The sequence below is a fragment of the Erythranthe guttata genome, chromosome 14 (genome assembly GCF_056151865.1).
Source record: "Erythranthe guttata isolate IM_541 chromosome 14, IM_541, whole genome shotgun sequence".
Taxonomy (NCBI): domain Eukaryota; kingdom Viridiplantae; phylum Streptophyta; class Magnoliopsida; order Lamiales; family Phrymaceae; genus Erythranthe; species Erythranthe guttata.
The window spans coordinates 26,436,218-26,460,473 of NC_142546.1; the positions used below are offsets into that span (position 1 = coordinate 26,436,218).

The window sequence follows — 24,256 nt, forward strand, 5'->3', positions numbered from 1 at the left end:
AATTATTATTTTGGTAGTTGGCTGCTTCTTTATTACTAATCCTGAGAGGAAATACATATACATAATACATATGCATATATCTATCTATGTCGGTCGATTTGCTTGGAATTGTATTATTGGCCAAAATACAGAACAAGAGAGGTCATCTAAATCTCATTGTGTGTCATACATACACCTAATTAAAATATTCAAGTTTTTATTTTCGTTCAATCAACTTTGGTTGGAACAAAATAAACAAAATGAAAGCAGAGTGTAAGTAATTAATAAGAGAGGCAAAGATATAATACAAGCTACAAAGATTCGGATGGTAAAATAAAAGTCTATATCTATCCAAGTTCCAACCACCAACTTGTAACATATTCATTTCATTTGCTACAAAAAAAAATTAAAAGTTTTTTTCCGGAGAGGCTGCTGCAGCAGGGTTCTATTCTTTCTCATCTCCCCATTGGCATATTAACTTATCATGCAACAATCAAACCCAAGCAAGCATTCTCTCTCTATATATTCTTGAATTTAGTCACATTTGATGTTCCTGTAAATTCTCCTCACAAACAAGTTGGACCCCAGATATCCAACCGCACCTGAAATTTATACCAAATTTACATTATTTATTTATCATTTCACTGTAACAACTTTTTTTCTTTTCTTACCAAACGCTCGTGTGAGAAGAAACTTACCGCACAATATTCCCAATCCAAGACAGAACATCAAAGTGTATCCAAAATAAAAGCTGGTCTGGAAGAAGCCTGACATCTTAGTCTTCACATGATAGTAATATATCGAATACAAGTACACATATAGAGCAGTTGAAGCCGCTGAGAAGAATGATGTCCACTGCCAATGATAGTTCTCAGCATTCAACAAGAAATACGTCCCCACAATTGTCACACAAATGGTCACAATTATCAGAATTACAAACACAAGAAGCATGAACCCGTACACGTAGTACACCTACCAAAAACATAAACACAAATATAAGCATCGTGGCTTGGCTGCAATAATTTATCAAGAAAGAGATCGCCGCATACCACTTTATGCAAAAAACATACAATATTACCTTGTAATTCCAGAAGGAAGTGAAGACAAAGTACATTTCGATAAAAATGCTTCCAAAAGGAAGCAACCCCCCCATGAGCGATATAATGGATGGTGTTAGATACCATTTCTTCTCCGGAATAGGACGGGGGATGGTCTTCACTCGGCAAGGATTGTTTGGTGCACCACTCCAGTTTCTCCCGACAACAGTACCAAGAAGAGCCAAGGGGAATGAAATGAAGGCCCATATCACAAAAACAACCACCATGGTACCAAAGGGAATGGCAGCCAGAGAACCATAGAATATTGCAACAGTGTTCAAGACGAAGCCAATGCCAAAGCACAAGAATGGGAAAAGTGATGCTGTGAGGATCATTGACTTTATCCACTTCTTACCTGACAAGAGGTAACACAAGTAAGCAAACCACCCACAACCGAAAAAAGAGTTGTACAATCATCAAACGATAAGAACTGAACAAGTACAAGAAACTCTTTCTTCATAAAGGTTGAGTTGAAATGATACATACCCCCATGGCGGGAATACATGCCACCGCTCACATAACCAGCTATGAATGAGGTAAAAGCATAGCATACGATAAAGGTAGTCACAATTGCTCCTCTCCTGAGTCACATATCATCACAGCAGGTAATATTTATGATAATTAAGATGAATATACACAATTGAGGAGAAGTAATACTTTTCAGCAACGTAGCAAAATTAGTAACAAAAGAAAATAAAATCGATTTCAAGAGAACCGAGGCAACACAAAGAATGGGTAATACGGCAAAACGAAGGTAGTCAGAGTGGTGACAGTCAAACTTAAAAAAACTGGATCTGATTAAATTTCTACTAAGAATCCATGTAAAGTTTATGAAGCAAATATCAACATTTTGACAGGCCCAGGTTTCTCAAAATAAAGCTAATAATAAAGTTTCCCCAGACACAATAAATAATGCCACTCTATGCAAGAAACTATATCCACTTTGTTTTTCATTCTGTATAAGTATTCTTTTTTCCAGTTCCAGGCCAAAATTGACCAGAGAAAGGCCAGACTCGCAGAATTCAGAGCCGTTTGAGGTAGAAAGACAACCTAAGGTTTGTAAGACTACTTTTGTGTTTTTAACAAACCAAACAGAAGCATATCCAACTATGAAAAGGCTTGATAACTCAAAGAACTGTTCAGGCGCCATATTGTTTTATAGAGCAAAATCTTATTATCTAACAAGCAAAGTGTCTTTTATCTAAGTGATTCACAAGAATAGTTTAGACTAAAAATGCTACAGATCTGCTTCGTTCATTCTAAGGACTAAAATGAGATCTAAAAGTGGTTATGGCATTACCCTATGTACAGCATCCCAACAATTGCTAGAATGATGACGAGCAGAACAAGTGTCGATAGTTGAGCGCCAGTGCCAACAACAGCTGTTAGTAGAGCCAAATTTTGAGGGGGGCGAAACACATCACCATGGACAAGCTTCCAACCAGATTCTTCACTTACATCCCGTTCCTGACAAAAACGTTCAGTATAAGAAAGCTTCCAAAAACACTAGAATATGACAATTGTCAATTAACACAACAAATATCGAAGCCTGCTACACAAGCTATTACATAATTAACCCAAAGCAGTGTAGCTAGTATAGGAAGAAAAGAAACATTCAGAGATCATTACCAGAGTCTCAAGATCATCATCCTCCCTAGCATACTTTGCATAGTCGTTCCGGAGGGTGCGCATTAATATCATAGAGACCAAACCAGTAAGGAAAATTACCATCATGAACGAATTAAAGACAGAGAACCAGTGGATCTGCAAAATCAGAAAACTCGGATGATCTTACCGGGAGAATCGTCATAATTTAAAGTTTTTCACTCCTCATCACTACCTTCTAGAAAACTGTTCGAAATATATGGATACAAACGCAGAAGTAAATAATACCCAGTAGTCTCCAAGAGTGGATCAATTGACTGGCACATGTTCTCAAGAAAATCTTTCACAATGTTAATGAATATGTACCTGGTGCTCAAAAAATGGGTAATCCAGATAAACATCAAAACGACGTGCAAACGTGATGTTAGTTGGAACCCATTTGACAGAGTAAGTCATATCCAATGTTCGCCCCTCATCAATTGCCTTAGGATTTTCTTGGGTAAGATTTACATGAATAATCTGCAATTGCAAATTTCAAGTTCAAAATAAACAAGCTAATTACATCTAGTTACAGGAAAACAATAACACATAAAATAACATCTTCATTCAAGCCGACCTGGTCCTGATTGTAGTTGATGACAAGATTCTTGTGTGTAAAGAGCACATGCTTATGATCACGGTTTCTATCAGGAAGAACCTCACCAATAAAACCTTCACCAAAAGAATTAGCAATTCAATTAGAATTCAACATAGTCGAACAGTGAACTAAACCACTACTATTCAGTTGGAAACTTACCCCACAGTGGCAGATCATCTGATTACAGGCGACCAAAGAGATACACAGGAAGAACACAAGTTAGAGAGAAACGAGGTGTTTGTTGAAAGAAAATGACACAAATTTGATATGTACAAGGACAAAAATCATGAGCGTACCCATAAAAAATTCAAACCAGTATGAATTGTCAATTGCATCCTTGAAATGTTTAGCCTTTACTGCATCCAGTTCAATATCACAAATTGAAGACTTCTCCACGTCTCCTGCAAAAGAAAAACCGTTAACTACATACACTACCACAAATCTGAGGTAAACAAAAACAGTTGGACCAATGAGTTGCAGAAACGGGATATTACTCTTGAATTTTATTTCAATTTGGCTATCAATGAGCTCATTCCCTCCAAGAACCTCACCGAGACCACCCCACTTGTGAGGAGCGTTGCCAGGTAGGTGGCAAAATGGGAGGCTGTAATAGTTGTATGTCTCTTGGGGATTGTTATATGGGCCAACCTTATTCACCCATAGAGTGACCGCCTCATCGTCTTGATACTGCAAAACAATTAAAAACATGTGAACGATGGGCAGCATGCAATCAATTCTTTTATCCATTACACAATGAGAGAGCAGAATTCTCTTAAATTCCTGAATAAATACACCGGACACAATTTGTTCTATTGACTGATATTTCCATTCAAGAGTAACGGACTTATTCGGCATATTGAATAATACAGACTGGAAACAATTTCGTTCACATCTAAATTATCTTGAATAAAAAGTAATAGATATATTTCATGTAGCATACTGAAGTACGCACCAGAAACAATGTGCATTTTCATGTAAATGGAAAGATGAGAAAAGTAAATCCACCGTGCTGTTATGGCACATATTCTTGATATATCACAAGAAAAAACAGTCAGTTAAATGAAAAGCACAGCATTTGATCTTTAAAATCAAGAAAAACTTAATGACTAAAGAAGGCAGAAGGACCAAAACAACTTCTCTTAAAGGGGCTGTTGTGTTTATTTCAATTTTCGCTTGTCAAGCATTTAAATTTTTCGTGCAACACTGGATAATTCAGTGGCAACATAGAGGGGGCAAAAGAAAAACAATAATTAATTTCAGAAAATAAAACCACCCATTGCTCTTTCCTATCATTTACCTTCAGCTACCGTTCATCTTGTCATTTAACTCAACAATGCCAGAATATAACATAACAAAAGGAACAGCCATAATCAAATCTCAATAGTTATGCATCAAAGGGAATCGAATGTAATAAAATTTATAGGCAAATACATATTCAAACAAGATCTACAAGCATCAAAGGACAAAATTGAGAAGCCATCCAAGGGTAAAATACAAATATATCTCACCTTGCCGAGTGAGGAAGAGACGAGGAACGCGAAGAAAACGAAGATGCAGAAGGATCGGACGGAGGAGAACATCGCTTCCTCGGATCTGAATGAAGAAACCTGAGGATTGTAAATTGAAGAAAAGAAAAAAGGGAAATTGGTGTTTATTCGGGTAACAGATTTAGATCTCGAAAAAGGAATTTCGGACAAGGAAAGGGTTCGATTTGGTGTCAGGTTTATAGGTCGTCATATGAATCCATCTGAGATTTTCGAATCTGCGGAGGACTTTGAGACGAGAATGGAAGTCGAGAAAGAGAGTGTGCAAATCTGGGTTTATGACTTATGACTCACCTATACTATACATTTCTTTATTTTTTATTTTTTTTGTTCGTGTTAATATTTTATCTATCAATTAGTAAAACAAAAATAAATTTTTTTTTTTTTTTTTTTGAGTAATTCAAGTCAATTCAAGGGGAAGTAGGGGAGGAGGGACTCGAACCCTAGACCCTTTTACCCTATTGGTAAGGCTAGGTACCAACTCTCCTAACGAGAGTTGGTAAAACAAAAATAATTAGTATATATATTAATTAGAGCATCATTCAATTACCGATAGTAGACTAGAATAAAACATATTTTTTTTCTTTCCTATTTTCTGGTTTGTTAAATAAAGGTCCTTTTATAAGAAAATTGCAATTTTCTCTCAATTTGAGAGGCGTTTTCTCTCAGTTTGAGAGGCAGCCGCTTTCATGTGATCATCGAGTCTGCTTTTTCTTGATTTCACCGTTGGAATTCATTTGTTTTCCTCTTTTTCAGTCACCAGAATATTGGACCGTGTGCTGTACTATGGCTAGTTTAATTGTGATGTTATTTTAATCTTCTTTTATTAGGGTTTGGCTGCCACAATTCTATTTTTTTCTTCATAGTTTTTCTTTAATTATTCTTATATTCCTTCCTTATAACCATATACCTAATTTTGATTCGTCTTCTTTCTCGCTTCCTTAGATCTGGTTTTGACGGCGCTTCTTGATTCCACTCTCATCTTCACAGTGCTCTCTCTATCTCCTCTCCATATTATGGACGGATTGTTAGGTTCCATGACCACGAGTCTCACTCTCACTGTAGATGAAGAAGAAGGGATTACATTACCTGATCTCACCGCTCCAATCCCGGCCTCGAATCAGGGTTTTCGCCTGATTGGACGTGTGGTCACATCAAGAGAAATTTCGGCTCATACGATAAAGGCGAATGTGTTGCGTCTTCTTCAACCAGTCAAAGCATGTGAGTTCAGATCGATAGACCCTAACAAATTCATCCTGATCTTCGACCATCATTTGGACTATACCCATGCGCGAACCGGCTGCCCGTGGATTCTAGACAAAAATGCTCTCCTTCTCCAGGAATTGGATGCAAACGTGGATCCCAGGGCAGCCGATGTTCATCTTATGAACATCGTGGTTAGGATTCATAACCTCCCTTTCGCTATGAGAACTTCTGAGATGGCAGCACAGATTGGTGGCAAAATTGGCGAGGTTTTGGAGGTCTTAAATCCTAAACAGATGGAGTTATCACAGTACGTTAGAATCAAAGTAAGGATTGATGTGAACATTGGCTTAAAGCGTGGAATGAATCTCCATAATCCAAATGGGACCAAGACTTGGCTTGCATTTACCTATGAACGGCTGCCGAATTTTTGTTTTTTATGCGGCATCATTGGACATGCTGAGAACCGTTGCCCGACGCGCTATGAAAACGGCTTCGATGACCCTGGTGAACAGTTACCTTATGGAGTTTGGATGCGAGCATCGAATCAACAAGAAAGAGACAATTCCAGACTACCTTTGCAGCAGGTTAACACAATCGGTGCTGGTCTGGTGTCAAAAAAATTTCGCAAGGGCATCAACATCTTCGATTTCTCGGCTCACAAAGAGAACCTTACCACACAAGTTACTTTTATAAGGGACAAAGCCGTTAATTCTGCTTTGAGCGGAGATGACCTTACTCTTATTAATCACGCGATCGAGCTACAAGCTACTAGCAGCAATGCCACAACTACAAAGCGGCCGGTCAAGATCCCAACCAAGGGCGGAAAGAAGAAAGCGGTGGAGGCAGGTCTGCTAGATAGAGATACGCCCGGAAAGAAACCACTACTCAGGCTTCGTGATGAAGATATTAACACAACGGCGGAGACTGCGATGCAGTCCCGCCGAGAACCATGAGTTGCATTTTCTGGAATTGTCAAGGGTTAGGGGCCCCCTTGACAATTCATGCGCTCGGGGATATACTCCGAGATCATAGGCCCTTGCTATTGTTTCTCTCGGAAACGAGGGCAACAAATTTACTTATTGATAACTTGAAAAAAAGGTGGAATCTGAATGGCTTGATGGTGGATAAAGTTGGTCAGTCGGGTGGGTTAGTGCTATTTTGGCAAAAGGATGTGGAGGTGGATCTCATCAGCTACTCTTTCAACCATATCGATGCGGAGGTTTTTGACAAGAACCACAACAGCAAATGGCGAGTAACTGGTATTTATGGATTCCCAGAACATACACGGAGACATCTATCGTGGAATTTATTACGCGAGTTGCGGAATCACCGCAATCTACCATGGATTGTTGGAGGTGACTTTAATGAAATTCTCAGCAATTGTGAGAAAACGGGGGGTCCTCCAAGACAGCCTGCACAAATTGAAAGATTTCGGGAAGCTCTAGATGATTGTGGGTTGATCGATCTAGGGTTTGAAGGCTCAGCATACACGTGGTCTAATAACCAGACTTACCCAAAGACGGTCCGGTGCAGACTGGATCGAGTTTGTGCGAATAACGATTGGCTTACGTGGTTCCCTAGTGCACGTGTGCACCATTTGAGATATGCGGGATCCGATCATATTCCCATTCAACTTAGTCTCCATGATCAAAATAGGGAGCGTGCTTCGAGAAAGAAGAGGCCGTTTCGTTTTGAAGCCACGTGGCTACGAAGGGACGATTGTGAAGCGGTCATCCAACAACAGTGGGCGAAGAATGCTGGAACTGATCCTATAGAGTCACTTATACGGAATAATGATGACTGTCGGGTTGCTCTTATTCATTGGAGTAAAACGACAGTGCAACAACCGCGAAAGGTTATTGAAAAGGCTCACAAAAGGCTCCATCACCTCATGGGGGTCACTCAAACTGAAGCGGTTAGGGCAGAAATTCGGGATCTTAGAATTGCGTTGGAGAAGGCTTATGCAGATAACGACCTGTTTTGGAGACAACGAAGCAAGGTTCAGTGGATTCAGGAAGGGGATAGGAATACAAATTTTTTCCACTCTAAAGCTACTACACGGAACCGTACCAATAGAGTGGGTAGGATTAAGGATACTGAGGGATGCTGGAAGGAAAAAGATGCAGATATTGAAAACATCATTGCCACCTACTTTGAGCAGATCTTTAAAACAACTAATCCAAGCGACGAGGAGATAGAGGTGGTGCTGGAAAACGTGGAGAGTAGAATCACTAGAGCTGCTAGTCAACTCCTGGCTATGCCTTTCACCCCGGATGAGGTAACCTGAGCCATTTCTCAAATGGCTCCCCTTAAATCTCCTGGCCCAGATGGGTTACCTGTTGCTTTTTTCACTAAATACTGGCACATTTTAGGCGCCGATGTCCTATCTTGCGTTCTTGAATTTCTTAATAACCATGTTCTCCCTTCTGCTTTAAATTTCACCTTCATTGTTTTGATTCCTAAGGTGAAAACCCCAGAAAAAATCACCGACTATAGACCCATTAGCTTGTGTAATGTTATTTATAAATTGGGATCTAAGGTGTTGGCTAACCGTTTTAAATTAGTATTGCATGACCTGATCTCGCCTACTCAATCTGCATTTGTTCATAAGAGAATTATTTCAGATAATGTTCTCGTGGCGTTCGAAATCAACCACTTTATCAAGCTTCACTCTAAAAGTAGTACAAATTATATGGCCATTAAACTGGATATTAGTAAGGCATACGATCGGATTGAATGGTCTTTCTTGAAAAAGATTCTTTTTCGTTTTGGAATTCCTTCGGGTTTCATTGATCTTATTATGCTTTGTGTCACTACTGTTTCTTTCTCCTTTTTGTTTAATGGATCTCAATTTGGTTTTGTCCAGCCGTAGGCCTTCGACAAGGGGATCCCCTTTCTCCCTACTTGTTTATATGTTGTGCAGAGGCCCTTACAGCAATGATCTCCAAAGCTACTGACCGGGGGGATTTCCATGGAGTACAGGTGGCTCCGACAGCCCCGGTGGTTTCAAGTTTATGTTTTGACGATGACACTCTCATCTTTGGCAAGGCAACTGAGGAGTATGCAAGAAATTTGAAGAATATCTTAATTACGTATGCGAGGGTCTCCGGCCAGGAGATTAATTATGAGAAGTCGACAATGATGTTCGGCCCGTCAACTACCACGGTACGGAGGAATGCAATTCACCACATCCTTGGTTTCCAGATGGTGGACCGTCACGACAAATATTTGGGAATGCCGGCTACCATGGGGCGAACAAAAAAAGAGATTTTCTCATATTTGCGCGATTGGGTTTGGTCAAGAATGAAGGGATGGGGGGAAAAACAACTCTCTAAAGCGGGAAAAAAAGTTTTGATTAAAGCAGTTCTACAGGCCATCCCTTCATATGTTATGGGTTGTTTCCTCCTACCTAATGGTATTATTCGCGAACTAGAGTCAGCTATTCGTCGGTTTTGGTGGGGGAGTGGATTGAATAGGGGGATGCATTGGGTGTCGTGGGCGGACATGTGCAAGTCGAAGGCACAAGGTGGGATGTGATTTAGAGACCTGCGAGCTTTCAACCTTGCTTTACTCACGAAACAAGCTTGGCGGATTATGATGAATCCCGAACTGCTATTATCAAAGATTATGGCTGCTAGATACTTTCCTCAGGGTCATTTGTTAGCGGCTGAACTTGGCTATCGTCCGTCTACAACATGGAGATGTATTTGGAAGGCTATCCCGTTTCTTCAAATGGGAATCCGTAGACGAATTGGCGATGGCGTGGATACCTCAATATGGGCTTATCCGTGGCTCCGCGAGGGGGGAAATCTCAAGATCCTTACTAAGCGTCCACTACATTCGGCCTTTCCGAATAGGGTTTCGGATTTGATCGATCCCGTGGAAAAAATTTGGGATCTGAACACCATTAATAGATTTTTCTGGCAAGTAGATATTGAGCGAATGTTACAAGTCCCGTTGGGTGGTGGTCCTGCAAAAGACAAATGGGCTTGGCATTTCTCAAACAATGGTAAATTCACAGTCCGATCATGCTATCACATGATTTTGGCACAAGCTTCATCGTCGGGAATGCAACGGCGGGGGATGGAGGGGTCGACTAGCGGAGAGGGGGACCGTAAGTGGAATGATATTTGGCATATCTCTGTTCCACCAAAAATTCGAATTTTTCTATGGAGGTTTTGCGGCAATGCTCTACCCACTAACGCCGAACTCTTTAGAAGAAAGGTAGTTCCTTCGCCATTGTGTGGCCGTTGTCATAAAGCAGATGAAACTATTTTGCATGTTTTGTTGAAATGCAGAGGAATGGACGAAATATGGCATAATCCTCCATTCCACGTCGCTGAGGATATTGATGTCTCGTCTCCTTGGAACTGGTTTGTAGACTTAAAGAATAGGCTGCATGAGGACCACTTTTTGTTGGCCATGGTCTTGGCATGGAAAACTTGGGAAACGAGAAATAAGGAGGTCAAAGGGGAGACTTCATTGCAATCCGGAGAGATAGTCTCTTGGTGCACAAGTTTCTTGGCAATATTTAAAGATGCTCAGCTTCGTCCAAGCTCCAAGATCCAAACCGAGCATCCTAGCGAATGGATACCACCGTCACCCGGAGTCGTTAAGGTGAATTTTGATGCGGCTGTACCACGGGGAAAATCGAGTTTCTCAGTAGCGGCGGTAGCAAGGAACGACGAGGGTCAATGTCTTTGGTGGCGAATGTTTAAAATCCATGGAACACTACTACCGGTTGAGAGTGAAGCTTTAGCGGCTTTTAAAGCAATATCAATGGCAAAGGAGAAGGGTTGGACTGATGTTATTATCGAAGGCGACTGTCTTCAAGTTATTAATGCTTTATGTGCTCGAGAAAGTGATTCGTCATCGTTTGGAGCGATTGTGGAGGATTGTTATCGCATTGCTCAACGTTTTCATTTTTGTTCGTTTAAGTTTGTCAAGCGTATGGGGAATAAATTAGCCCATGCCATTGCTCATCTTCCTTGTAACAACTTTTTGGAGGGGTCTGATATCCCCCTTAATTTGGCTGCTATAGCCTAATAAAATGAAGTTTTTCTGTCAAAAAAAAAAGACTAGAATAAAACATTGACCACACAAACACAGACTACACACACAGTGATGGTGAAAATAGGGTCAATAACTTGGTCAAAATTTAACTTAATATCATTAACTCTTTTATGAAGAACAAATCACATATAATTTATTCATCAAACATATGATGGGAAAAAGAAGAATCAAAGGGAGGTGATTGAATTCCATTACTCAAATGGGGAATCCTACTGCTGCCACTCCTCTGCTACGCGACGACTTCGTTCCAGCCGCCGTTACTACCAGGGCCACCCTGCCCCTCGCTCCAACTCCGGCGGATGGTGATCATTATAGGTAACCGCTTCTAAATTCAACTTCCGTTCTATTTATTCAATAGTTTACTTTTAGTTTTGTTACTGGTTTATAGGCGTGGAAATTGCGGAAAGGTTTGCCTATTATGGCATAAATTCGAATTTAATAAACTTTCTGACTGGACCGCTGGGCCAGTCGACGGCTACAGCGGCGGTGAGTGTGAACACGTGGTCGGGAGCGGCGTCTCTATTGCCTCTTTCAGGTGCTTTTGTGGCTGATTCTTATCTCGGTCGATATAATTGCCTCTCTACTCTATATCTTGGTTTAGCACTTGCTATTTACGCTAATTTTCTGATTTGTAACCTATACTATTGATCGAGATGCATGTCTGTATATATTACTTTTGCTCGGCTTTGGAAATTGGAATACATACACGCTAAAACTCAATCAGCATCTGTGAATGTGTTTTATTGATTTGGGGTTTGGGGTGATTTCAGGGACTTGGCTCCCTGACCTTTTCTGCTATATTTCCCTTTTCAAACTATATTATCAACTGCCAAGATTCTGCGAATACCGGGGCATGTTCTTCTCACCTGCAAGTTGTGGTCTTCTTTTTCGCACTATATCTTGTGGAGCCGACCAGTTTGATGTCCATGATCCTAAGGAACACAAGGAGAGAAGCTCCTTCTTCAATTGGTGGTATTTTGGTATGTGCGCAGGTAATCTGGCAACAGTCGCTCTCTTAAACTATATTCAAGACAACCTCGGTTGGGGTCTTGGGTTCGGTATCCCATGCATCGTTATGAGTCTTTCTCTAATCATATTTTTTATTGGTACTATGACTTACCGATTCACCAGCATAGATAAAGAGGAAAGTCCATTTGTGAGAATTGGTAGGGTCTTTGTCACTGCAATTAGTAATCGGAAAATGAAAACTCCAGCAGTATCAGTGGAAGAAACTACAGCTATTCTACGTCAGCTTTATTCGCAGCAATTTAAGTAAGAGACCAACATATACTATCTTTCATAGTATGTCTGTGCCTATTTCTGTTAGTTGTACGTTAAAAATTTTGACTGCCAATCTGAAGCAACCTCATCATTGAGTGTTCCTATAGTCTTTAATTAAGATTCTTTTTTTATCTCCATATAAAATGACTTGGACAAATTCCCTAATTTCTTCCCAAAATTTGTGTTCTGCCTTTGGTGGAAAGGAAATTGTTGGAGAACTTATTTGCAAAGAAATAATAATAATAATATCAGTTGAAGTTTCCATAAAAAATACAAAGGAAGATGGCATGGCTAAGTAAATATGCATGTTTCAGGTTTTTAAACAAAGCTTTGGGAAGATCTTGTAATGTGAGCGAAGTTGAAGAAGCAAAAGGGGTTCTGAGGCTGATTCCAATTTGGTCTTAATGTTTAGTATTTGGAATTGTGTTTGCACAGGCATTCACCTTCTTTACGAAGCAAGGAGTGACCATGGACAGGAGGCTAAGCTCAGGCATTGAGGTACCAGCTGCTGCACTTCAATCTTTCATCAACCTCTCTGTTGTCATTTTGAGTCCCATGTATGACCGGGTTCTGACACCAATCGCAAGAAGTTTGTCTGGGAATCCAGCTGGCATAACAATGCTACAGAGGATTGGAGTTGGCATAGTTTCTTGTACTGTTTGCATGGCAGTTGCTGCGACAGTTGAGAGGAAACGTCAAGAATATGGGCTTGTGGATATGCCAAAAGAAACTGTTCCAATGAGTGTATGTTGGTTGATACCTCAATATCTGTTGTTTGGAGTTGCAGAAGTTTTCACTATGGTTGGTTTACAAGAGTTTTTCTACGATCAGGTGCCCAGTGACTTGAGAAGCATCGGACTTGCTCTGTACCTCAGCATATTTGGTGTGGGGAGCTTTTTGAGTAGTTTTGTGACAATTATAATTGAGAGAGCCACTGCAGGAGAAAATCAAGACAGTTGGTTCTCTGATAACTTGAACCGGGCTCATCTTGACTACTACTATTGGTTACTTGCTGGCCTCAGTGTGGTGGCATTCATGGCCTACCTATATTTTGCTAAATCATATACTTACAACAGGTCAAATTTTAGGTAGTCGTTGATAGTTAGCTAGAAGACGATTTGGGAAAGGAGAAGAAAATTTTAGGTTTCATAATCAAGCATTACATTAAGGGATTTTTATGCAAAAGTCCCCAACCAAGCATGTTTATTATTCTAGGTTTAGGGGACATATCTCTTTTACCAATAAGCCCATCCCTTTAATATTTATTATAACTAAAGGAAACATTCATGTATATCCCAATATTACCCTCAACCATTTATACCCAATTCTTAATTGTAATCCAAATTAATCAATTTTGTCCATAAAAGTTCAATTTTGACCACAAAAATTCAATTTTGACTTTTTTTTGGAGTATAATTTAATATGCTCCAATTTCATCCTTAACTTAATTTAATCTCAATTTGACCCCAAATTTCACAAATTATTAAATTTTGACCCAAAAATTTTTTTTTTTCAAAAAATATTTTTTTTTTCAAAAACTTTTTTTTTTCCGCCGGATTCCGGCGTTGACCGGCGGTCAACGCCGGTCTCCGGCGTTGACTTTTTGAAATTTTTTTTTTTTTTTTTTTTTTTTTTTTCTTTCTTCCGGATTTTTTCGCCGGCCCGGCGTTGACTTTTTTTTTTTTTTTTTTTTTTTTTTTTTTTGCTTTTTTCTTTTTTTTTCTTTTCTTTTCTTCCGGATTTTTTCGCCGGTTTCCGGCGGTCTCTTTTTTTAGTGTTTTTTTAAGTTTTTTGTTTTGTTTTGTTTGGTTTGTTTTGTTTTTCCACGTCCGCCGCTAAACGTTAACCGTAATTGTGCTGTCACTGACAGTAAATTAACGTAATTATACTGTCAATGATAGTTAATTAACGTAATTGTACTGCCGTTGACATTACATTTATGTAATTGTGTTGCCGTTGACAGTAAATTAATGCAATATTATATTTTTTTTATTTATTATTATTTTTTTCTATTTTTTTTTGATTTGTTGACAAGTCAACGTAATTATATTACTGTCGTTGACAGTAAAATAACTGTAAACACAATAATATTACTGTCAACAACATCAATATTATTATTTTTTTGTGGTGTTTGTATTAATATTACTGTCTATTATTGTAATATTACTGTAAACACAATAATATTACTGTGGTTGACGGTAATATTACTGTTTGTTATAGTAATATTCCTGTCAACCACATCAATATTATTCTTTTGTTTGGATATTTTGTTTGTTTGAGTTATTCACGGAGTAACGTAATAATATTACTGTCTACTATTGTAATATTACTGTTGCTATAGTAATATTACTGTTGCTATAGTAATATTACTGTCACTCACAGTAATATTAATTCTTTTGGTTGTTTTTATTTTGTTTACATTTGTTGAACGGACAACATAGTAATATTACTTTATTATACAATGATAATGAATTTTGTTGTGTTAATATTAATGTGCTAGAGATTAATATAGCAATATCACTGTGTTAAACTATAGTTTAGTTAATTTTACTGTGTTTAACAGTAATATAGTTAATATTACTGTCATTCACAGCAATATTGCTGTTTAAACGGAAAAAAAAGTTACAGAAAAAAAAAAAAAAAAAAAAAAAAAAAAAAAAAAAAAAAAAAAATTAAAATTAAAATAAAAAAGTCAACGCCGGAGACCGGCGTTGACCGCCGGTCAACGCCGGAATCCGGAAAAAAAATCCGGAAGGAAAAAAAAAAATAAAAAAAAAATAAAAAAATAAAAAAATAAAAAGTCAACGCCGGAGACCGGCGTTGACCGCCGGTCAACGCCGGAATCCGGAAAAAAAATCCGGAAGAAAAAAAAAATAAAAAAAAAAAAATAAAAAAAAAATAATAAAAAATAAAAAGTCAACGCCGGAGACCGGCGTTGACCGCCGGTCAACGCCGGAATCCGGCGGAAAAAAAAAGTTTTTGAAAAAAAAAATTTTGTGAAAAAAAAAAAGTTTTGGGTCAAAATTGAATAATTTGTGAAAGTTGGGGTCAAATTGAAGTTAAAGTAAGTTAAGGATGAAATTGGAGCATATTAAAGTAAGAGGGGTTATTTTAGTCCTTTACATAAATCTGGACCATGTGTGGACTTATTGGTAAAGGAGAATATTGTCTGGATCTCTTTATGAATAAGTTCCCACTGATGGGCTTATTTGTAATATGCCCTTACATTAATTGTACCTGATAAATGGTGATTAATAAACAACAAGTATTATTTCATTTTTGCTGTCTATTGTGGAAATAGACAGAATGTAGATGGCCCAATTTGAATTTGAAGGAAGGACAGGGCTTGTTGAAATTAGCAATAGACGTAGCCCACTTGTCCAAGTAGTTGTAATGTAAACATTAAATCCACAAGCTTAGAAAAAATAATGGGACGCACCAGGTGTTTTACTGTAGGTTTGCATGCACTAACAACTCTATCCACGTATACATGCAAATGTAAGGACAAGTCAAAAGCCATGCCGTAAAACTAGGCTTTAATTTGCCGGCCACCTCCAAATTCTGTGGGTTTTTTTTCAGTTCCAGAGTTTGTTTTCCGCAAACAACTCTACAGTAGTGTCTCTCTAATACTACTCTCTGGACTCTCAAGAAGTATTGCAATGTCTATTTCTTCGGACACCATTGTCTGTTGTCAGAATGGTGAAGCAGAAAATGGTATTGTTAACGGAATGATGGATCATGAGGGTCGACCCGCCAAAAGATCTCAATCGGGCTACTGGCGATCTGCATGTTACATCATAGGTTGGTTGTTTGTGAAATAACTTTGGGTTTTAACATGCATGCATTGCATTGAGATTTGAGGCCTTAAAATTATAATATTTGCTGCAACCTTTTTTTTTTGGAGAATTTAATTTGCTGAACAAGTGTTGAATTGAATTTAATTTAATGCAGGTGCTGGTGCGACGGAGAGATTTGCGTATTATGGAATACTTCTCCCGCTTCTCGGTGCTTTTGTGGCCGAGTCATTTCTTGGACGATACCGAACCATTGTCCTTTCTTCCATGCTCTATATCTTGGTGTGTTTGTTATTTAACATTTTCATTAATTATTTGTCAATATGATTGTTGATGAATCTAAAGTGCGTAATCATATAAATGAGACTTAATTTGAAATAAATAATTAGGCGCTTGGGCTGTTGACTACATCTGCCTTCCTTGATTTCCAACCTAATGAGCTCGATGTTCTGTTATTCTTTGGGTCCCTGTACTTGATGGCTCTGGGACAAGGTGCATACAAGCCTTGCATTCTGGCGTTTGGTGCAGATCAATTTGATGACAATCATCCACAAGAGTTGAGAAGCAGAAGCTCTTTTTTCAATTGGTGGTATTTTAGCTCATGTGCTGGTCCATTGGCAGCTCTATTGGTCTTAAATTACATTCAGGATAACATTAGTTGGGCCATTGGATTTGGGATCCCATGCATTTCTGCAGCAATTGCACTGTCAATATTCTTGCTTGGAACCAAGTCTTATCGCTATAGAATCAAAAGAGACGAGAAATGTGCCATTTCAAGAGTTGCTCAAGTCTTCATTAAAGCGGCAATGAATTGGAGAGTTATCCCTTCCACTAGTAACAATAACAATAACGAGGAGGAGCAGGATACAGTGCCTCATCTACGTTCTCAGCAATTCAAGTAATTAATTACTTCATTAATTAGCTATTAATTATGATCTTCAACTGATTAATGCATGCATTTTCGTCGATATATAAATTGAAAATTTATAACTTGCAGGTTTCTTAACAAAGCCTTGCTTGCGCCTGATGGTTCGATGGAATACGGAGAAGTTGGCATCATCATGCAGGAGGTGGAAGAGGCAAAAGCACTAATCAACTTAATCCCACTATGGGCTTCATCTTTGGGATTTGGCATTGTCTTATCTCAGCCCTCGACTCTCTTCACCAAACAAGGAATCACAATGGACAGATCAATCGGTTCTAGCTTTGATGTACCGGCTGCTTCACTTCAGTACATAATTGGTCTCACAATAATCATTTTCATCCCCATTTACGATCGTGTTTTTGTTCCATTGGGGAGAATTGCAACCGGAAATCCATCAGGGGTAACACAGCTCCAGAGAATCGGAACAGGTATGTTGTTATGCACAGTTTCAATGGTGATAGCAGCACTAGTCGAGAGAAAGAGACTGAAAACTGCTTTACAGTACGGATTAGTTGAGTTGGGAGGAGGAGAGGTTCCGATGAGTTTCTGGTGGCTAATACCTCAGTATATAATATTCGGTATTTCAGATGTATTCACCATAATCGGATTGCAGGAGCTGTTCTATGAAGAGGTGCCTTGTGGATTGAAAACAGTGGCACTGTCAATATACCTGAGTATATTGGGGATTGGGAATTTCTTGAGCAGTTTCCTTATATTCATAATTCAGAGAGTAACTAGTGATCAAGGTGGCCAAGGTGGTTGGTTTTCGGATAATGCGAATGGGGCACATTTAGATTACTTCTATTGGTTACTTGCTGGAGTTAATGCAGCTGGTTTGCTAGCATTCTTGTGCTTTGCTAGATCTTTCAAATGTTGTAGTAACACAAATCGTTGGAACTTGGTTTCAGATTAATTGTACTCACTCATAAGCTTACATTTACATTGTATTATTATTAATTATTAGTTACACTATCTTGTAAGCAAAAAAATATATATAATATTACATACAGAAAGTTTATTTAAAGAAAAATAATTAGGTAAATAATAAAACAAATTGTGGGCAGCCCATAAGTTTGGGTCATCCGTTTTCAACTTATAATGTCCATAATTTTCCTTTTCTTGTTTAAATAATATTAAAAATTCTTTATTTTTGTTTCTCATATTCCACAAACACTGTAGAAATTCAAAATTGAATAAAAAAATAGTAAATGATTTTTTGTATATTAAATATGAAAAGCTTTTGGAGAAATAATAGTGGCGCTGAAAGCGGAGACTCTAATCATGATTCAATGTGACAACTGGAATTAACGTAATCCTTAATCATCGTCAATCCCAACCTCAAGATTCTTTAAGTCACATTATTAATATAGGATTAGTTATTTATATTATATTGATTGTTTTTAGTTAGAGATTAAAAAAGGGTTATACACTAATTTTGGCTGTATTTAACCCATTAAAAAATCACCAAATTGTGATTAATATAGTAGAGTACATCTTTAGCAGTAGCTGCATCAACATATTTGTTTATTGTAATTTGTAACCAAATTAATTAAAAGGAACAAGTAGTATTTTATACCGTTGGTACAGTTAAGTTAATTACTAGTAGGGTCCATTTTATTTTTGAACGAATTGGCAAAGAAAACTTGGATGGAATTTGCAATAATGATGGGTAAGAGTGAGAGCACCAACTTTAATTATTTCCTCTTCCCAACGGATTCAGACAAACTTGGCCCTCTAACGTTGTTCCTCTCTACCTTTGTTTTCCTATGTCTTTTAATCCCATCCTATTACATATTACTCCACAACAGATGTTCCTTTTTTTTTTTTTTTGGGTCAGAATGTTCTGTTTAAATTAAATAAAATAATTTTAATTAACTAAATATAAAACAGAAACAAAAAAGAAAGATGATGCGGGCATCAGCAGCTTTGGGCTGATGGGTCCCCATTTGAACAACTGACATCCCACCCGTTACCTATGCTTACACTATCATCTGTATCTATATGTTACTCCCATCTTTCTCCTTTTTAATATTATTAATCCAAAATTAATGAGAAAAAATGGGATAATTTGTGTTTAAGTATATAGTATAAGCATTCATTTTCTCCAATCAAATCATTTGACAGCCTGTCAATATAGTTCTTGATTTTATTATGTATCCATGACAAAGCATGTTTTTTGATGCAAATTAATTGGATTTTCAAAGGAATAAAATCTTCCAACGTACTGAATATAATGTTCTGAAATTAACTATGCATTTATTAAGGAGTAATCTGTTTATTTGTTGGGCCTTGAAAAAAAAAATATAGCTACTTATGCATATGGGCTTCTATGTATGCGGGATGATAAAATAGTCCATCACAATGAAACAAATTTACTGCATATGATAAAATTAGTATATGATAGTGATAATAACTAATGCATTTGACTCAGTATTGCACCAATATTCCCCTTTCATTAGGGAATTATTCGTTTTCAAGTTTTTTAATGTTAGGTATTACTCCATAAATAAGCATCTATATAGTAGCTTCAAAAATATGTTTAAATTCTTTTTCTTTTTTATTTGTAAAGAAAAGCAGATACATTTAAAAGGGATAGAAATATTTCATATGAAATGCAATTATTAGATTAGTAATTTAATTATTATACAGCAAAAAAAAAAGATTTTTTTGTTTTTAGTAAAAAAAAAAAAAGAAAGAAAAGAAAAAAAATTTAAACGACAAAGAAAAAAGAGTAACGTTGAGAATGGACCCCACAAAAAGAGTGGTAACGAGCTGGCAAATTTCAACGAGTCTTTTTGACAGCCTGCGCACACACACATACACATACAGCCGATTGAAATTCCTCCACATTTTCTCATATTAATAGAGCTCCACAAGCCTTCGTCTCTCTACCACTACTCTCTCTCTCTCTCTCTCTCTCTCTCACTCACAGTTTTGTTGCTGTGCATAGCAAAAGTATTTTTGGATTGCTTTCATTTCTTGTCCAAGAAATCCTTTGCTATTTGCTGCTATATTATATATAATTAAGTGAGGGAAACGGATATTATTTTGTTCTGATGGCTGAGGAAATTAAGAAAACAACTACTCCGGCTCCCGAGGCACCTTGCGCAACTGAAGAGGTTGCGGTTTCTGATGTACCGGTGGCTGAGAAGCCTATCGTAGATAAGGAGGCGCCACCGCAACCTGCGCCGGAAGAAGTGGTGGAAGGAGATAAGAAGGAGAAAGATGAAGAGAAGAAGATGAGTGAATCTGCTTCGTTTAAGGAGGAAAGCAACAAGGTGGATGATCTCATTGACCCAGAAAAGAAAGCCTTGCATGAGTTCAAACAACTGATTCAGGAGGCACTCAACAAGCATGAGTTCACTGCTCCACCTCCACCACCGCCCGCCCCGGCAAAGGAGGAGGAGGAGGAGGAGAAAAAAGAGGAAGAGAAGAAAGAAGAAGACCCAAAGACGACCGAAGAAAAAACTGAAACTTGTGAAGCACCTGCAGCTCAAGTTCCGGAAAAGGTTGAAGGAGAAGCAATCCCAGAACCGGCTGCAGAAACAGTGGAAGCGGCTGAAGAAATCAAAGAAACAATAGTTCTTGAGGATCCAGCGCCACCACCACCGCCGGAGGAGATTTCCATATGGGGTGTTCCACTTCTTGCGGATGAGAGAAGTGATGCGGTACTCCTAAAGTTCTTAAGAGCTAGGGAATTTAAGGTGAAAGAAGCTTTGACTATGCTGAAAAGTGTGGTAGCGTGGAGGAAAGAGTTCAAGATTGATGAGTTGGTGGAGGAAGATGAAGAGGTGGTGGGGGGTCTGGGTAAAGTTGTGTATATACATGGAGTGGATAAAGAGGGGCACTCTGTTTGTTACAATGCTTTTGGTGAGTTCCAGGATAAGGAGTTGTACACCAAAACCTTTTCTGATGCTGATAAGAGAGCCAAGTTTTTGAGGTGGTACATTCAGTTCTTGGAGAAGAACATCAGAAGCCACCTCGATTTCACTCCTGAAGGCACCTGCACTATTGTCCAAGTCACCGACCTCAAGAATTCACCTGGACTACTCCTTTTCAAGAAAGAACTCCGCCAATCTACCAACCAGGCCCTCCAATTGCTCCAGGACAACTATCCTGAGTTCGTTGCCAAACAGGTACTACTTATACAACAAGATTGATCTTTTATTAAAAATTCAATCTTTAACATTTCTTCAGTCTTTAAATGTTTTTGGTACATGCATGTTAGTACTAAATACTAATTGAGTTGTTGTTAATTGTAATTGGGTGTGCAATGCAAAGGTGTTCATCAATGTACCGTGGTGGTATGTGACCTACAATAGGATGATCAGTCCATTCTTGACACAGAGGACCAAGAGCAAGTTTGTGTTTGCAGGTCCAACCAAGACTGCTGAGACCCTCTTCAAGTAAGTTCACTTTATTATTATCATTCCCTGCATAGTACTCTGAATCATTGTTGTAATGGATGAATCATTGTGTGGCAGATACATTGCTCCTGAGCAAGTACCAGCTCAATATGGTGGTCTTAGCAAGGAAGGTGAAGAGGAATTTGCTACTGCAGATGCTGCAACAGAGGAAACAATTAAGCCAGCATGCAAACATACAATTGAATTGCCAATCACTGAGGTGGGGAAAGTTTGAGAGATCTTGAAAGTGAAATGTGTTTGTAGATAATAATGATAATTGAATTGGGGTTTTGCAGGGTGGAACAACATTGGTTTGGGAGGTGAGAGTAGTAGGGTGGGATGTTTCGTACGGAGCAGAGTTTGTTCCAAGTGCGGAGGGTGGGTACACTTGGATAGTGCAGAAGTCGAGGAAGATTGGAGCGGCGGATGAACAATCTCTTAGCTGCTCATTCAAAAGTGGTGAAACTGGAAAGCTTGTACTCACATTTGACAACCAGACTTCTAAGAAGAAGAAGCTTGTCTATAGAACCAAGACAATCAAGCCATCTGAATAATGGAGAGATGATGGATGGATGGGGCTTTCCTTTTTGTTCATTCACATTCTTTTTTTTTTTTTTTGTCTTTATACTTTATAATATCTAAAGAATTTATCTTTGTTGAACTTTGAATTGTTTAAATGGTTTGGTTAAAGGGTTTGAGAATGAAAGAATTTGGAATCTTTGTGAAAAATAGAAGAAACTTGGATTTATGTGTAAATTTGAGATTTTGTCAATTTTTCTTTTTTAATATTTTTATGTTAATATGGATGATAATGTTCGTTGTTTATTATAGCATTACATGTTGGAAAGATAGATCGCCAATCTGTCTGAAATGCCATTATAATTTCAATTATTTAGTATGGTTCACAATATTAACAAAGGAAAGCTGTAATGGGGATTTGTGAAAGCACTGTGTGTCTGTCTTAGGAAGAAGATAGAGGTAGGCAAGAAGCCACTAGGAATGTTGCTATGCATCATAAGCAGCAAAAGATAAAAACTAATGTTTATATAATTTCTTCATGATATTTTTTTCCTGTTAATAAAAGATACATAACGACTCAAAACTAATTGATCGAAAATGGAAATCGTAAGAGATACATACATACATACATACATACATACATACTATACCACTCAATGGCATATGAAAGTAAGACCATGATACCTGAAAAATACGACCCCGGAGGCTTTCCTATCTCCAGATAGTTTTCACTCATCTTACTTTATATTTTTCAAAAAAAAAAAAAAAAAGAAAATCATAAAACCAATTTGAGAATCTTATTAATAAAAGGATGGTGAAGGGCTGCCGTTTCTGACGGACGTATTCAACGTATCTGGAACGGAGGTGTTCCACCAATTGTTCGACTGTTGCGTTGCTCTTCGAGGCTGACTCGATACGGCTGCGGAGGACACGATCGGAAATCGACCGGTTTGCTCCGCCGCCACCGCCGCATTTTCTTCCCATCGCCGGTCGTTACTAGAACAGAATGGATGTGTGACTAGAACTAGGGTTCCGTTTCAAATTGAAAACTTTTATAAGCGTCCTTTATAATTATATATGGGGCAAATTACGATTACGCCCTTGAGTAAGGCATAATTACAAAAAAAATCTCTTTTGTTTGTATAACTAGATTTTTGGCCCGTGCGATGCACGGGATTGAAGTAAAATTAATACAAAATAAAGTTCAATTTAAACGACAAAATTGAAGTTTTAATTCATTTTGATATTTTGCTATATATATTGATGATGATCACCCATCCATAAACTTTTTTTGCCATATTTATTAGGTTAACTTTATATTTTTGATGTAATATGATTGTATATTTAGTTTATCTCAGTTAATGCGTTGAAGTTTGACGAACCTTCTTCTATATCACCCATAACAGGCCTCAGTAACGTCAATGAAAATTATAACTATAAAATGAGCGGGAAAAATTTCCTAGGGTTTAGCAGGAGCAACATTACTTTTATTAATAAGATTTCCTAGGGTTTAGCAGGAGCAACCTTACTTTTATTCTAATTTCCCCCCTTAAGCTTTGCCCTTAGTTTATAGATAGCTAGAACCACTTCAATGGTAGATAATAATTTATCAAACTTTAAAGGCAAACCTGTAATTCTATAAATTTTTTTATTTATTTTCCATTTTCTCCAACTGTCCGACTACTAAATGTTCGTTTATTGAAATATAAAATATGTCATTTTATTGTCGATTACCACTCCTTTGCACTTCTATTCAATGTTTATTTTTTGTTCTTATTCTATTATCATGTTCTTCATTCTTTCTTCTTCTTAATAGAGCATTTTGAAAGACAAAAACATGTACAATAACATCCCTACATACGTAAAGAAAAATATCGACCACAAGGTACGTATTGCTTTCTTAGTTTATTGTTTGTTAAACTCTCTCCAAATCTAATTTTATACCCTTTTGGAATTTAAATTTTAATGTGAAATTGTCGGTATTTTTTCCATTAAGGATTTATTTGTTTCACTATTATTATTTGTTGGTGGATTAAACTATTTAAGTGCTTGCAAATCAAAATTTGGGGGATAGAGATTTTAGGGAATCAAAACTTTTCCAGGTTTATTCGCATGAAATTTAATCAATATTTGTATCCTTTATGAACAATGTTCTTCTGAAAATTCTTTTATTTATGTATTGAGAGTTTC

General features: G+C 37.7%; 4 protein-coding genes across 5 annotated transcripts; 3 read left to right on the forward strand and 1 right to left on the reverse strand.

Annotated features, from left to right (window-relative positions):
• Window positions 1-240: 240 nt before the first annotated feature.
• Window positions 241-11,239, reverse strand: LOC105968215 (transmembrane 9 superfamily member 1). 2 transcript variants are annotated; one of them, XM_088813197.1, is made up of 14 exons: window positions 11,148-11,239; window positions 5,341-5,422; window positions 4,827-5,210; window positions 3,813-4,005; window positions 3,615-3,719; window positions 3,478-3,495; window positions 3,298-3,392; window positions 3,048-3,200; window positions 2,706-2,840; window positions 2,377-2,543; window positions 1,563-1,657; window positions 1,058-1,431; window positions 678-951; window positions 241-581 (listed from the first exon to the last, which is right to left on the reverse strand). In XM_088813197.1, the coding sequence occupies exons 3-14, from the start codon at window positions 4,896-4,898 to the stop codon at window positions 514-516; spliced, it is 1,749 nt and encodes a 582-aa protein (XP_088669323.1). In that variant the 5' UTR covers window positions 4,899-5,210; window positions 5,341-5,422; window positions 11,148-11,239; the 3' UTR covers window positions 241-513. The 2 variants fall into 2 exon arrangements, with proteins under 2 accessions (XP_088669323.1, XP_012848290.2); XM_012992836.2 differs by lacking the exons at window positions 5,341-5,422; window positions 11,148-11,239 and having other exon boundaries at window positions 4,827-5,219.
• Window positions 6,783-11,144, forward strand: LOC148765549 (uncharacterized). The gene is made up of 2 exons (XM_088813198.1): window positions 6,783-8,346; window positions 8,935-11,144. The coding sequence occupies exons 1-2, from the start codon at window positions 7,018-7,020 to the stop codon at window positions 8,938-8,940; spliced, it is 1,335 nt and encodes a 444-aa protein (XP_088669324.1). The 5' UTR covers window positions 6,783-7,017; the 3' UTR covers window positions 8,941-11,144.
• Window positions 11,240-11,308: 69 nt separating the features above from the next.
• Window positions 11,309-18,108, forward strand: LOC105969359 (protein NRT1/ PTR FAMILY 5.2). Its single transcript, XM_088813203.1, is given in 10 exon segments — window positions 11,309-11,456; window positions 11,530-11,713; window positions 11,715-11,736; window positions 11,912-12,041; window positions 12,044-12,413; window positions 12,737-13,448; window positions 16,118-16,223; window positions 16,374-16,498; window positions 16,606-17,114; window positions 17,214-18,108. Coding segments are annotated over 10 exon segments (3,015 nt in total). The 5' UTR covers window positions 11,309-11,440; the 3' UTR covers window positions 18,055-18,108.
• A 1,838-nt stretch (window positions 18,109-19,946) lies between these two features.
• On the forward strand, window positions 19,947-22,303 carry LOC105968218 (patellin-3). Its single transcript, XM_012992839.2, has 4 exons — window positions 19,947-21,277; window positions 21,423-21,547; window positions 21,626-21,767; window positions 21,844-22,303. The coding sequence occupies exons 1-4, from the start codon at window positions 20,198-20,200 to the stop codon at window positions 22,099-22,101; spliced, it is 1,605 nt and encodes a 534-aa protein (XP_012848293.2). The 5' UTR covers window positions 19,947-20,197; the 3' UTR covers window positions 22,102-22,303.
• The last annotated feature ends 1,953 nt before the right edge of the window (window positions 22,304-24,256 follow it).